This window comes from Saccostrea echinata, unplaced genomic scaffold, assembly GCF_033153115.1.
Source record: "Saccostrea echinata isolate AGI-Se365-2 ecotype Australia unplaced genomic scaffold, CSIRO_AGI_Sech_v1 ptg000025l, whole genome shotgun sequence".
Classification (NCBI taxonomy): domain Eukaryota; kingdom Metazoa; phylum Mollusca; class Bivalvia; order Ostreida; family Ostreidae; genus Saccostrea; species Saccostrea echinata.
Window position 1 is genome coordinate 18,595,652 of NW_026889774.1, and position 14,349 is coordinate 18,610,000.

At 33.0% G+C, this 14,349-nt stretch overlaps 1 protein-coding gene across 1 annotated transcript in view; it reads right to left on the reverse strand.

The window, feature by feature from the left end:
* Nucleotides 1-435: 435 nt before the first annotated feature.
* Nucleotides 436-14,349, reverse strand: part of LOC133192087 (malignant fibrous histiocytoma-amplified sequence 1 homolog) — a 20,509-nt gene continuing 6,595 nt past the window's right edge. The window contains exons 3-6 of the mRNA XM_061327937.1: nt 11,916-12,157; nt 5,064-5,150; nt 1,128-1,409; nt 436-876 (exon numbers count right to left, since the gene is read on the reverse strand). Coding sequence (XP_061183921.1) covers nt 854-876; nt 1,128-1,409; nt 5,064-5,150; nt 11,916-12,157 — 634 coding nt within the window. The 3' untranslated portion in view covers nt 436-853. The remainder of the gene's footprint in view (nt 877-1,127; nt 1,410-5,063; nt 5,151-11,915; nt 12,158-14,349) is intronic.

Consider the following 14,349-nt stretch of genomic DNA (forward strand, 5'->3'; position numbering starts at 1 on the left):
AGATCCAAGGTAGCTGAAAATCTCAATTTTTCATGGCAACCAAGAAACATAGCAACCAAATTTTTTTGATATATGTTTCTGGTGTCATTATAATATTGGCAAAGTTTCATTGGTGACCAAGCATGCTAAAAGAGTTTAAGTGGATACAGAGAATAGCTTTTAATCAAAGTTTTTTTAACACTATTTGCTGCCATTAAAATCTCGATTTACCTACTGGAATCAAAGCAGCAAAGAAAAAAAAAAGCATTTAGACACAGACAAATAAGTATTGCACATATTTTCCAAAGCACTTGGAATAGTTTGCCCTCACAATACATAATATACAATGTAGATATATTCAAAACTTTGACAAATTCTAAACTGAAGAGCAACCAGAAAAATTGTTATACAGTTGTAATACAATGGAAATCACTCAAAAATATCACTGGAACTGTAAAAAAAAAAAATCACTGTTTTTAAAAGTTCCTATAATTAATGTAGAGATTGTCACTTCTCCATGTATCGTACAAAGAAATTTTAATTAAACATTATGAATGTGCAGTTGCATATTCATATGATGATTTTATATTCCTATAATCAAAGTTTGCTACAAACAAATCATTAACAGATGTAAAGAGATGAAAATACATTTCACATGCCTTTATTAAGAATTTCTTACTATGGCTTCTGGTACACAGTTTCTCCCAAGATTATTGATAGAACGAAGTTGCAATATTTTTTTTTCTAAACCAAGTTCCATGTAAGCCAATTTTACTGACAATGTATTACAATGTACGTGTATTCATAAAGAAGTCTGTTCCTCAAAGATTTATAAGTGCTGTATCCTTATCTGGTAAACTAGCTTCTCCATAGTTTAATCCTCTTTAGGGTTGTCTTCTAAAAATGAAAGAATAATGTTTTTAAACTTGGGTATTTGCAAAGAATTAAAAACTCCTTCAAAGTCAATTTTGACTCAATGTAACAATGTGTTCATCATATTTATACAGATAAAGTATAACAGAATACCATACCACCACCACCTACATGTAGATCTATCTTAAATTTCAATATCACAAAATATAGTTTCCTTTTTACTACATAAGTGATTTCTAAAGGTAATTTATCTGATTATCACTAGTGCAACACACCAGGTATGTTGTATTTTTGTCGTAGTTCATCCACTAAGTCCATGCGATTACAATTCTTCAAAGCACTGAATAGTTGTTGAAGAAGAACTTCGTCAGACTGCCCATCTTGTCTGTCCCTCCATCTTTGTAATGCAATACTGATCATGTTAATCACTTTGTAAGGGTTGTCCATCTGTATCTGCTCAATCTCTGCTTGCTTCAAACCAAGATTACTGACCACTAAGGTCCAATCAAAGCCCAGTTTGGCAGCCACATACATCAATCCAAGGTCAGTCAAAATACCTGAAATTGGTCATTTGATTTTGGTATACCTCAATACAGAATCATTACATCATCATTAAAGACAAAGATTGTTTGAAGTACTCCAGCACACATTTTTCAAGGTAGGTAGGTAGGTAGGTAGATAAACTTTTTTGATAAACATAAAAAAAACCACAAACTGAGAAATTTATTGACATTTCATTATAACTAAACAAGTAGATAGATGAAATATGAAGATAACAAATAGAAATAAAGCTCCAAGTTCATTGCAACAATACAAATTTGAAGCAGAGCAAACAGGGCCTCTAAAAACATCAGAGGTGGGATCAGGTGCTATAATATTTATTGCAGCTGTAAAAACTTTCAATGTAAAAAATGTCTTACAGAAATGATAACGTTAAATCTTAGCTTTAAAAAAAAAATCTGGTACAAGTACATCAAACAAACCAGTTTTAACTGTTGGACTTAAGCAAGTAAATACCCATATACATAACTGTGTTTCTAATAAATCTTAAATGTCAGGAACTAAACCTTGCACGAACTTGAATCTACTCTATAACAGGGCAATTCTGATTTAGATATCTAAAAGCTGTGAGGTTTTCTTTTATAAGATTTAAAAGAAGTCTGAGCTCACCAAAATGGAATGTCTCTGTAATTACAAAACTTTTGCAATACAGAATGGAGATCAAGATTAAATTCTTGCCAATTCAGTATATACCATATTGTTATAAAAATTTATGATCAATTCTAGAGTTACCTTTCTTTGTAAAGAGATATTTTTGTTCCAGGGTGAAATCATCCTTAAACATACGACAAATTTTAGCCCCACCCTAGCACCAGGGTCGAGACTTAAAAAAGACCAAAAACAAAACAAAACAAAAAAAAACCAGAGGAACTTTTCAACATATTAATTTGACTTACATTTACCTCATATAGTACAAGACAAGATCGGCTCTAATTTGAATTACATAGAGCTACACTGAATGGGAATGCCTAAATATTAGTTTGACAGATTATAATTTTACTGTTCTTGAGAATTTATAAAGTATATATATATATATATATATATATATATATATATATATATATATATATATATATATATATATATATATAAAGTTATGCTAAATTTTTTTGAAAAGTAGGTAAAAAACGTCCTGGTTAAGGTCATAATGGTAAAAACCATAGTACATTCAGAAAAGTCATGTCACTGGTAATGCACATCTGAAATATGAACACCTTATCGTGTTCATCTTTTCTCATTTAAAAATTTGTACCAAAGTTACTTTTTTTTTTGAAAATTAGGTAAAAGTTAAATGTCAAGGTCTTGGGGGTCAAAAATCATGGTACATTTGGAAAAATTAAGTCACAGGTAATACACAAGTGAAATACAAAAGCCCTTATTTTTCTATTTCAAAAATTACAACAAAGGTTAATGTTTTTTGTGACAGCTAGACTTACAGACAGATGGACAGACAAAGGAGATTTCATGTCCCCTAGATTTTGCAAAAGCAGTGGACAGGGTTGTCCCTAAAACCCAGGGAATTTCCCCACCTATAATGATGCTATCCCCCAGTTATTCTGGTATTCCCCTTCAACACTATGTTAGGGGAGGAACCCCAAACCCCCTTTTACTTTTCTTAAGTCCCCTGCTATTTCAATTCTTAGGGACAACCCTGAGGGAACAATATGAAATTTGCATAATAAATGTTCTTGGGTATTGTTTAATTAATAAGATATTCCAGATTCCAAATTGCTTGTAATCACTGTGTCAACTATTTTAAAAAGTTTGAGCTAACAAATAAATTGTCTATAGTACATACCCTCTAAGATCCCCCTCCACAATTTAGACTTTTTTTTTTTACCTTTACATACAACTAGAAAATCCAGTGAATATATATATATATACAGCATACATATTGCTGCTTTACTGCCATCAGTTTTAGAAATAAGATATACATAACAGTGACTCATGTAATAGTTATATTTGAGAACATGTGAAATGTGCATCCACTGACACTGTTTTCCCTAAGAATCAGCTACCAGCCAAATTGACCACTTTAACTGATAAAAATGCTGCTTAGAAGTAAAAATTAAAAAAAATTACTGTTGTAAGTTTCACAGAGATTTTGATCATAAACCTCAATCCCTAGCCTGTTACAATTGTTCTTTAACCCTTTGCTGAAGGGAAAACAGTGCACTGAGACCAGTGACAAATCAGAAACATTTCATATATTACACCGACTGATATTTTGCAATTCTTCCAAAACAATATTGTTTTTGTTACCAACAGAAACATGTTATGCTAACGAGAGATTAATTGTTCTAAGGAATGTTTTCCACTTTATCAAAATTGATTTCTCAAACTTGTCAGCGAAGTATAAGGGAAGAAGATGGATTTTAAAATCAAACTTATACTTTGATAATTATAGCTACATCAATGTCACAATCAGCTGTTAAGATACCAGTATATCAGATTTGCTGTACAAAAGGCCCATGGGCCAAAATACTCACTTAAGTTACATGAAATTTATTCATTTAGTTGCCAAATATATTGTTTAATTGTTCTATAATTGTTCCTTAGAAGATTTGTCTTTTTTGGACACTATACAATGTAGCAGTCTAATCTGAACCCTATAAAGACAACCAGCAAAAATTGCTAAATCCTGTTTTAACTGTCTAAAGACTTACTTTATATGGTTCAATATTTGAATTTGACAAAATGGAGCTAAATTGAATATACACTACCTGAGTTTCACCTTTTCTGGTCTAAAGCTTCTTGAGAAGATTTTTAAAGATTTTTCCTCATATCTTTTAATGTAAAACTTTGATTAACTATTGTGGTCATACCTGGGGAGACATGATTTGAACAAATTAGAATCTACACCATCTCAGGAAGCTTCCATATAAGTTTCACTTTTTCTGACCCAGTGGCCCCTAAGAAAGACTTTTTAACAACTCACAGAAGGATCCCATCAAAAATAATTTTTAAAAATTTGAATTTTATTAAATGGAAATGGAGGGTTGTTGCTGCATGGCAGTGTGTGTTAACAGGTTAAATTTACAAGGACAGTGGTAAACATTTATGTACAAATGCAGCATCAAAATTTTTTCAAGTAGCTCAACTTTCCAAATTGACAGTAGTGTATTTGGTCACTTTTTTCTTATCATAACTTTACAGTAATTAATAATTTTCTTCTTAAATTCTTTCCTAATTTTGGGCAACCAAGTTTTGCATTCGGACAAGTCAAAGTTTGAGATCACTTGCCCGAAAATTAATGTCTATCCCTGCTGCTGATTATTTTTTTCTTACTTAATGAACTTCACAGCCCTTCAATTGAACAATTATAACTCCCTTAACCATAGCTTTCTACTTAAGGGTGACATTGGGGGATGAATTATGCCTTGGGAAGTAGTCATTTAAGACCTTATATGAAGTTAAGAACAAATTTTTATTTGAAAAATTCACTTATGCATCCTGGCTCTGGTAAGCTAATATTAGTAAAAAGAAAATCAATCAAAATTTGCCAGTGGGAAATAATTATGTACTGAATTTTTCCAAGGACCTTTAGATAGCTGAACAGAAATCAAAGAGTGTATAAATTGATTAAGTATGTGTACCAGTATTGTTTAAGAAATAATAAGTGAACTTGACCTATGACCTAGGTGACCTACCTGACCCACTGCCATCCACTGTGTCCTCCAGACTAGCCAGAAACTCCTTTAATACAATTATATGTTGCCCAATGTCATCCTGAAAATCTAAACAACAGAAAAAGAATCAACTGATTTAAGTTTCAATTATAAGTACAGGTGATATCTTGCAGTTTCCACATATTCATACATTTAATTTGATAACAATCCTGTATTTAAACATGTCACTTTTCAGGCTAATGTATAAACATACAAATATACATTTAGCAATATATCATTAGAAATGACTAATTCATTGACAAGAAGGTTTGCATGCATTTCTACACCAGGATTTATAAAAAAAAAAAAAAAAAACTATAAGAAATTTGATTGTTTCATTTATCAATGAAATATAGGTAAACATTTTAAAATTCAACTCATTTCCATTATCATAGGTTGGTAGTAGATTTTCGAAATTACATTTTTTTTGGAAATATGCGTGGGGCCAGGTAACATGACTATTAATTTCATTCACTTCCTAAAGCGAACTGTATGTGCAATAAGATGACAATGAAATAACACCTTCATTAATCATTATTCATCAAGGAAAACCAAATAAACGTAAGCATGACAGTTTACGTCACAGTCCAATACCCCCGTCATCAGAAGTAACAAAAGCTTAGTTTGATCATTAGTATTATCTGTGATCTTAATCACTTAAGAGGTAAGGTGCCTGTTTCATTTTCAATTCCTCATAATTAATTTCTGAGTTCTCTTTGAATATTTTAAGTAGTTACATATAAAAATCCATACTTTAAAAACTAAATTATTTTTCAAAATAATTAACTCAAATTGATAAATATATGTAAGTTGATTTTCTAAACTAACCTCCATGTCTCAAATCTTTTCTTTAGGAGTTAAAATGAAAAGATATTGGATTCTTGGTACATGTGTCTATATTTCAATCATTACAACATGTCACAGTAAGTTTACAATTCACATTTTTTTCTTGAAGAAAAAAACGTATCAAAATCTTTTATCAAACCCAAACTTAATATGAAGTCCATTTTTCCACTTTGAAGCATAAAACATTTGTTTTAAACTTCAATATTCTGAAATTCACAGGTCAATTACCATTTGAAATTGCATCAGAAGACCTAGGAAATGCTGAAGCTGATTTTATTGACTTTTTTCTGAGTAACCCTGACATGTTATTTAATGCCTTGGATGTTGGTAATGAGACAACAACTTTACCACCAACTACAAATAATCCACCACCTGAAACCTCAAATCCAACAATTACACTGGACTCAGGTACAGAACAGTTCCAAAACAAAACAAGTCAAACAGAACATGGAACAGAGCAAATGGAACACTTAAGTGGAAAATCTGAGAACAAAGATCTAGACCATGGACTAGTTGTAGAGAACGGTATGGTGCGTGATCCAACATCTGGTGCTATTACTCATGTTCTTGATATCCATGATGGGGAACTTTTAGAAGTTATCCAGAGTGAAATAACTGGTGGGCATATAATTGACCCACACACTGGAGAACTGATCCTCCTCTCAGAACTTCCAAATTTGACACAAACAACATTTCCACCTGCTGCACAGACTACCACAATGACCATAACATCTGTTGATTCTACCTCAGAAAATCACAATACTGATCATTCTGGACACAACCATCCTGAACAAACCAGTCAAAATGAAGGTAATCCACAGAACAACATTGTTAATGGAGTTATTCGAGACCCAGACACAAATCAGATTACACATATAGTAGATCCCCATACTGGTGAACATCTGGAAGTTATACAGAGTCCAATATTTGGGGCTCATGTTTTTGACTCCACTGGAGAACTGATCATTGCCGAGGACCATGCTCTTGAGCATGGTACAGTGGATGTTCAGCCTCTTACCTCAGGAACTAATTCACAGCAAATAACCAGGGCTCCAACTCAGGACACAATAACAAAAGCTACAACAACAACAGAAGCTGTAACATCAAGCAAAACAACAACAGCTGAAACAATGGAAGTAGTAACTACGACCAATGCTGCACCAACCAAAACAATACAACCTACAACACCAACAATCACAAGCAGAGGTACCACAGAAGCTACAACAACCATAGAAACTGTACCAATGAAAACTACCTCAGAATCCATAACAACAACAATGACAATTACAACAGAAGTCATAGGCACAACAAAATCAGAAGACACTTTGGACAGGACAACAAAACTTTCAACTGGAAAAACCTTTACAGCAACTCAAACACCACTGGAGATTTCTACAAATATTGCGGAACAAGTTATCACTCCGGAAACACCAAATGTCAATAAAAATCTAGAAAATGGCCATATTTATGAGAATAAGTATCTCAGCAAAGAAATGCCATCTTCTAACAAGACTTCAACAACAAAACCAAACAAAACACAGCGAAGGAAATTTGGGACAAAGAAGGGAATCTACTCAGTTTTGGAAAAATACAGATCAGTGTACTTAAAAAACAAAAAGAATCGACAAAGTAAATATGGAAAAGACCTCAAAACTCCCAACATTAATAAAGTACTGAAGTGGATTGAAAAAAGGAAAAATCAATTTAAAAAAGTTTTGCAAGACAAAAAGGAAATTGAAGAAGAGAAGAAAATTGATCCACAGAAAAGATTTCAAATACTAGATTTGGAAAACTATTTCCCCAGTCTTCAACGAAACAAATTTGGGGGACTAGAGGCAAGAAAGAAGTGGAGAGCCAGAGCAACACAGGTTCCAACTTCAGTGTCAGCAAAAGGAAATACTGAAAATAGAAATACAAGAAATTTAGTGTCCATACTAAACAATGGAAACAGAAACAAATGGGATAATGCAGCAATGTTTCAAAATCCACACAGCAAAAAGGACACAATTAGAACAAGCAGTAACCAGCAAATTCCAAACAGGACGAGTGCACTCTGGCAACAAATGTCAACAAAACTTAACCCAAAACATCTCAAAGTTAAAGACAAGACAAAAGCAGCCCCTACCACAAGGGCTCCAATCACAGAGGAGTCAGGTACACCAAAGACTAATGAGAAAACACCAGAAAGAACCACAGTTAAAAGGAAAAATAGGAGAAAATTCAATAATTCCTTTGCAAAGAAGTGGAGAAATTCTTTCAAAAGACAACAAAATCAACAAAAATCTGAAGACAAGCAAGTCAATAAGCAAAATAGTATGGAAAACTACTGGAAAAGTTTAAAAGAAAAAGTATATAAAAACACTGCCGTCTCAAATAAACAAACTTCTGAGTCCTATGTTGCAGACCTTGCACGGAAAATAAACAATAAAAGAATTGCAAGAGATCCTAAAAATGTTGAAAGGAGGAAAAAGAAGTGGCAAAAGTCATATTTAGCTGAGCAAAATGGCAAATGATTTTAAGTTCTATAAAAAAAAAATTAGGTCTTTTTTTCACTGGTTAATATTTAAGCTTATTATCCTGTGTGTATGGTACGTGTAATAAATATAATAAACATGTCAACTGCTTTCTTTACTTTCTGATTCTCAGTGGTGACTTTCAAATGTTTTTCATCCACATAGGTGATTGAGGCATGTACATGAATTGTATAATAAAACTATAAAAGAAAATCAAAGTGCAGTCAAACCTTGTTATCTCAAGCTCAAAGGAACCAAGATTTAACTTCAAGATATCCAAGGATTCTCATTAATGAGGGTAAAAAAAAAAGAAATGTGGTTGGGACTGCCATCCCATTTGACGTATCTCTCGTATTTGTGTGATATCAGTGTTCAAGATAAAGTTCAACTGTATGATCAAGACTTTTTTCTTCATTGCATGGTGTTGAATTTTAGTTTTTTTTAATCTATTTTGCTTTATAATTACTATGCAACAAAAAGTAAAATTTTGCCATGTTAAGAAGTTGACCTCAACCCACTCTATACAATATGTAATAAACAAGAACAAAGCTGGTAATGACCTAGTCCCCTTCTGTGCCCCTAGGTAAACATATCCATGAAAAACTGACTAATTCCCTGCTTAATTGTCAAAATGTTATGCATCCAGTTCAAATAAATCCAATAACATTATTTATGACCATCTGATCCAAAATTCCCAAATATCTTTTTTCCCTGCAACTTTTTACTTCAAAATTTGCTCTAGCAATGATAGAAATAGACTTTCAAGTAAGTTTTTAACATCAGATTAAAAAAAATATTGTTGGAACCAGAAGTATCTGACAAGACTGTAGCTCTGCTGTTTGTACTTTTAACAAAGGAAAAGAAAAGAAGCACTAGGACTTGAAACTATGCAAAAGCAATAAATAAGAATAATGATCTTTGGTTTAGCCTTGAAATCAAAATCCAGTATACAGAATTATGTATCTTAGTGTAGTCTACTTGTGTGCCAAGTTATACTGAAATCAGATCAAAACTGCAGGAGGAGAAGCGTTTTGAAAGTATTTCACAGAAATATCTATTTTTAGTAACCATGGCAAGACTGTTCATCCAAATCAAAAACTGATACACAGCATTATGTATCTTAGTGTAGTCTACTTGTGTGCCAAGTTACATTGTATATTGTTGTATATTGAAATCAGACCTTAACTGTAGGAGGAGTAGCATTTTGAAATATTTTACAGAAATTTTTGTTTTTGGCAACCTTAGCAACACTGTTCAAGGATATCAAAAACCAATAGAGAGCAATATGTATTTTAGTGTAGTGTACTTGTGTACCAAGTTATACTGAAATCAGACAAAACTGTAGGAGGAGTAGCATTTTGAAAAAATTGTTAAAAGACGGACAGACAGCTAGACAGACAGATGGATAATGGACATCTTACTATCACATTAAAAGCTCTTCTGGTCTTTGACCAGTAGAGATAAAAATCAACACCATGCAATGAAAAACATTCCATGATTATTTTTCAAATTTCATCTATAGCCTTTATTTACATTGTCCATGCCCCAAGTGCCTATGCCCGTCTAGTGTAGTGTATGGCATTTGATAAAAAGTATTCTTTGAAACTGTGAAAATCAGCAACCATGATGAAACAGAGAAATATTATTGCAACCCATCCTTGTTAAATAACTTGTGTGATTGCGAATAATTTAATACCTTGACTTTGGTCCATTTCTACACATCCTGAATTTTATAAATATTAATAGAACTGTTTTCATACAAATATATACATGTTACTGTTTTAATACCATTGTGGGGCAACTAAAGAAGCAAACTTTAAAGTATTCAAAAAGAATTCTGCTATCCTCTTAAAGTAAGTTATATTGAATTCCCATATCTTAAATCTTGAACTTCCATTGGTTAAAAGTTGCAACACCTCTGGTCTTGAGCAACTTCTTTGTTAATTATGAAAAATATTAACATCAACAGTCCTGTAATTAAAAATGTCAAGTTCCAAAGAAACTTCTAATTCAGATGACCTTGACCATCTACAAATGTCCATGGTCTTGAGCAACTTTTGTGAAAAGTATGAGCTATTGATCTCCTCAAAAACAATAGCATTTTTGAAATCTTCAGTATTTGACACTTTATAACTCTGTGACATTAGCTTTGTTCAAGACCATGCAATATCCTACTATAATCAATTCTGCAAGCACGAATTGTCTTCTTAAGTTACTTCATTGCAAAATTATGTTATGTTAAAGAATTTTACACTTTATACCAAGTGACCTTAACCTTGTAAAATGACCACAGCGTAGCTTTGTTATGCATCTTCAGCAAAAACTCAACCTTTGTGTCTATTAAATACAGTCGAACCTTGTTATCTTGAACTCCATGGGACCGAGAAAAATCCTGAGATATCCGACAATTTGAGATATTGAGGCTTAAATACTTTAAGAAAAAGAGCTTGGGACTTTCAAATCACTTCGACATATCCTTGGTATTCGAAATACCCCTGTTCGAGATATCGAAGTTCAGCTATATAAATATTTAAGGTTTCTCTATATTTCTAAGTTATATGGCAAAGGGAAGAAATATTTCCAAAACCTGTGACCTTGGCCTTGTCCAAATTAATGTGGATTAGGATCAAAACATCCAATTTAATAAGATTATCTAATTATTGGCAACCTCTAAGTTTAGCTTGTGCTATCTCTTCAAAACATTTCTAAACCTGAAAAAAAAACTTTATTGAATCCAATAATTTTATTTATATATCCTTGGCTTAGAGTTATGGTATGACCACCCTTTTGGAAATATCACTCTAACTGTGCCAATTAAATATGAACAGAAACTATAAGATATGTTGGAATACCATATATACAAGAGCTTAATATCCATTGCATCTATGTTCAGTAAAAGACCTCTCCCAATTGAAAACTGAACTTTTTTCCCAAAAACTTGAGTAAAAATTCCCAAATGACAAGCAGACAAAAGGTCTGTTTTCTGTTTCCCTTGTCTCCTCAAAATTTTTATGTTGCTTAACTATAATTTTTTTAAAGCTATCCTATAATCTCATTTAACCAAGCTCAACCCTAATGGCTTTTAATATGCTTTAAGGATAAATAACACAAACAGATCATTTTCTTCCAAAATTCAAATATCTTTGCTAAATAGGTGCCTTGATCTTTCACTAAAAAAGTGATATCTGTTAAGTTAAACAACTTCATGCTTGATCAAGCCACATAACTTGGCGAGAAGTGGGAAAATATAACTTTACAGTTCAATATAATTTTTTGAAAAGTTTTCTAGAAGTTTTGTTACTGTTAAGTTTCTGGGAATATTTTTAAAAAAAATGTTTTTCACAATAAAAATTTCTTAAGTAGATTTTAAATGAAAGAAATATTAAAAAAAAAAAAAAACAACATGTAACTCTTTTGTGTGGGAGATAGAAAAAATTGTTTGTAGTTTAAATTATAGAATATATCAAATGCAAACCTGCATCAAGAGGGATAACCAAACATGCTGGTATAAAAACCTCTGTGCACTTCTGACAGGACTGTAGTTGGTACAATTTCTTGGGGCAGACAGTCTCCAGATAAAGTTCTGCTGGGTAGAGGTATGGGTCATTATCTCCCCTTAGTATACAGTGAGAACAAAGCAAGTACTGCTCCACATGGACCAGAGGCCACTCTTGTAGCAGGGACTTCATATCATGGTAGATTTTCAGGAGGAGGTACCTGATAATGAAAATGAACAATGCTTTTATTGCTATAACAGTGCTCTTTTTTATATTTAATTCTGCTGTTTGTAATAAAGCAATACAATAAACATTACACAGTGCATGTATTATTGCATTTCTAAGAAATACTCTTTTAAATTACTCCAACAGAACATAAAGCAAATCCTTATGTCATGTATGTAAAGATATGGAATATTACCATATCATAGAAAAAGCCTAAACTGTATGACACCTACGCATAATAAGCATACCAAGCATATCCAACTAACACAATTAAGACAATCTGTTTTCCATGTATTTTATTTACTTTTCATTCATGAGAATTTTATCTGTTTCATTCTAAAGCATTTTTTGTATCATTACAGACAAAACTCATCAATAACCAAAATTCTGGAAAATTCTGTTTCTCTTTTAAATACCAAATAATTATCTCAGGCCTATAAAAAATATGTGTGTTTCCGGTTACCCGACCCACCCTATTTCTTTTCCCAGCCAAATTCCCTACCCTACACTTTTTTTTCTGGAAAATTACAAGTTTCCATAACTGACGCTTCTTTTTACGAAATCATCATAAGGGTTTTTGCAAGTTTTGTTGCAGGTCAGTCCCCATCTACCAGGAGGACAATCTAAAACGATCATAACGGCTATGCACATGTTGGCTGGAAGAAGTCTGCAGTGTTCGTTGCTGTTTTATGTTGTTGGTATAATCATAAAATCATCCTTTTCAATTTGTTTAGAGAGGAAAATGTGAATTGTCCCCTGTAAAGCAATCCTGAAAAATCAGCAGGAATCAACATGGGATCATATCAAATTAGTGATTCAACATACATTCTATATTTTGAAATTAATTACTAAATTCATATTTTCATGTCATACACTTAAATGCTATACTATCTTGAAAACAATTACAGATATCACGACATTGTCAATGAGGTTACTGTTTATATATGTAACACAAGGGTAGAAAAATGTGATGGACCAGACCGGGACCCGAACACAGGCCCTCTGAATCTCTAGTCAGCTAGGTGCTCTACCAACTGAGCTACCAGTGATCAAACCCGTCTGACAGCCACATTACTCCCACCTTAAACGTCTTTGCCCCAAAAGACACCAGCCCAGGCTCTTCCCAGGCAGATCTTTCACATGTCATATCCTGGTCATGGCACCAAATGTAACAGGAGATGAGAAAAATCCAACAGACCTGACCAGGACTCAACCTGGGCCCTCTGAATCTCAAATCAGGTGCTCTAGCAAGTTAATCAGCTATCTGGCCATTGGCAATCATACCAATCTGACCTCCACATTTACAAACATCACGTATGTAAATAAATATGGTCAGACTAATATCAGTAAACAAACACAAATGTCATCCAATCATTTTTTTTATTCTATCAATAACATGGGCCTAGTGAGGGAAGTACATTATTCATTTGTTTTATGCATAAACATTTAAAAAAGCAATTATTTTTCACAAAAATGTGTCTTCCAAATTTCTTTTTTTTTGTTGGTAACAAGAGGCCCATGGGCCATATCGCTCACCTGAGCACATTAGCTAGGAAAAAGCACATATCAGTTCAGTATTGAAAAGTTTAGGGGGGGGGGGGGGGGGACTTGAATTTTAAAACTATTTGAGGATGCTTCCATATCATTTTAACAAATGGCTTTGCTGTTCCTGAGCAGAGGATTTCAAACCTTGTAAAAATTTGATCCCCCATTGTGGCCCCTCCCTACTCCCAAGGGTCATCATTCGAACAAACTTGAATCAATACTGCCTGAGGATGCTTCCATATCAATATGACTAAACATAGCTTTTCTGTTCTTGAGTATATTTTTGCCTATATATTCCTATGCAGAACTTTGATCCCCCATTGTGTCCACACCCTCTCCCTGGGGGGGGGGGGGGGGTTATCATTTGAACAAACTTGAATCTACACTACCTGAGGATGCTTCAATATCAATGTGACTAATCATGGTTTTGCTGTTTTTGAGAAAATTATTAAAGTTTTTTTTTTCTATATATTCCTATGTAAAACTTTGATCCCCAATTGTGGTCCCTGCACCCTACCCCCGGTGTTCATGATATGAATAAACTTTAATCTACATACCTGAGAATGCTTCCATATCAATATGACTATAAAACACGGCTTTGCTGTTCTTTAGATGAAGATTTTTTCCTATATATTCCTGTGT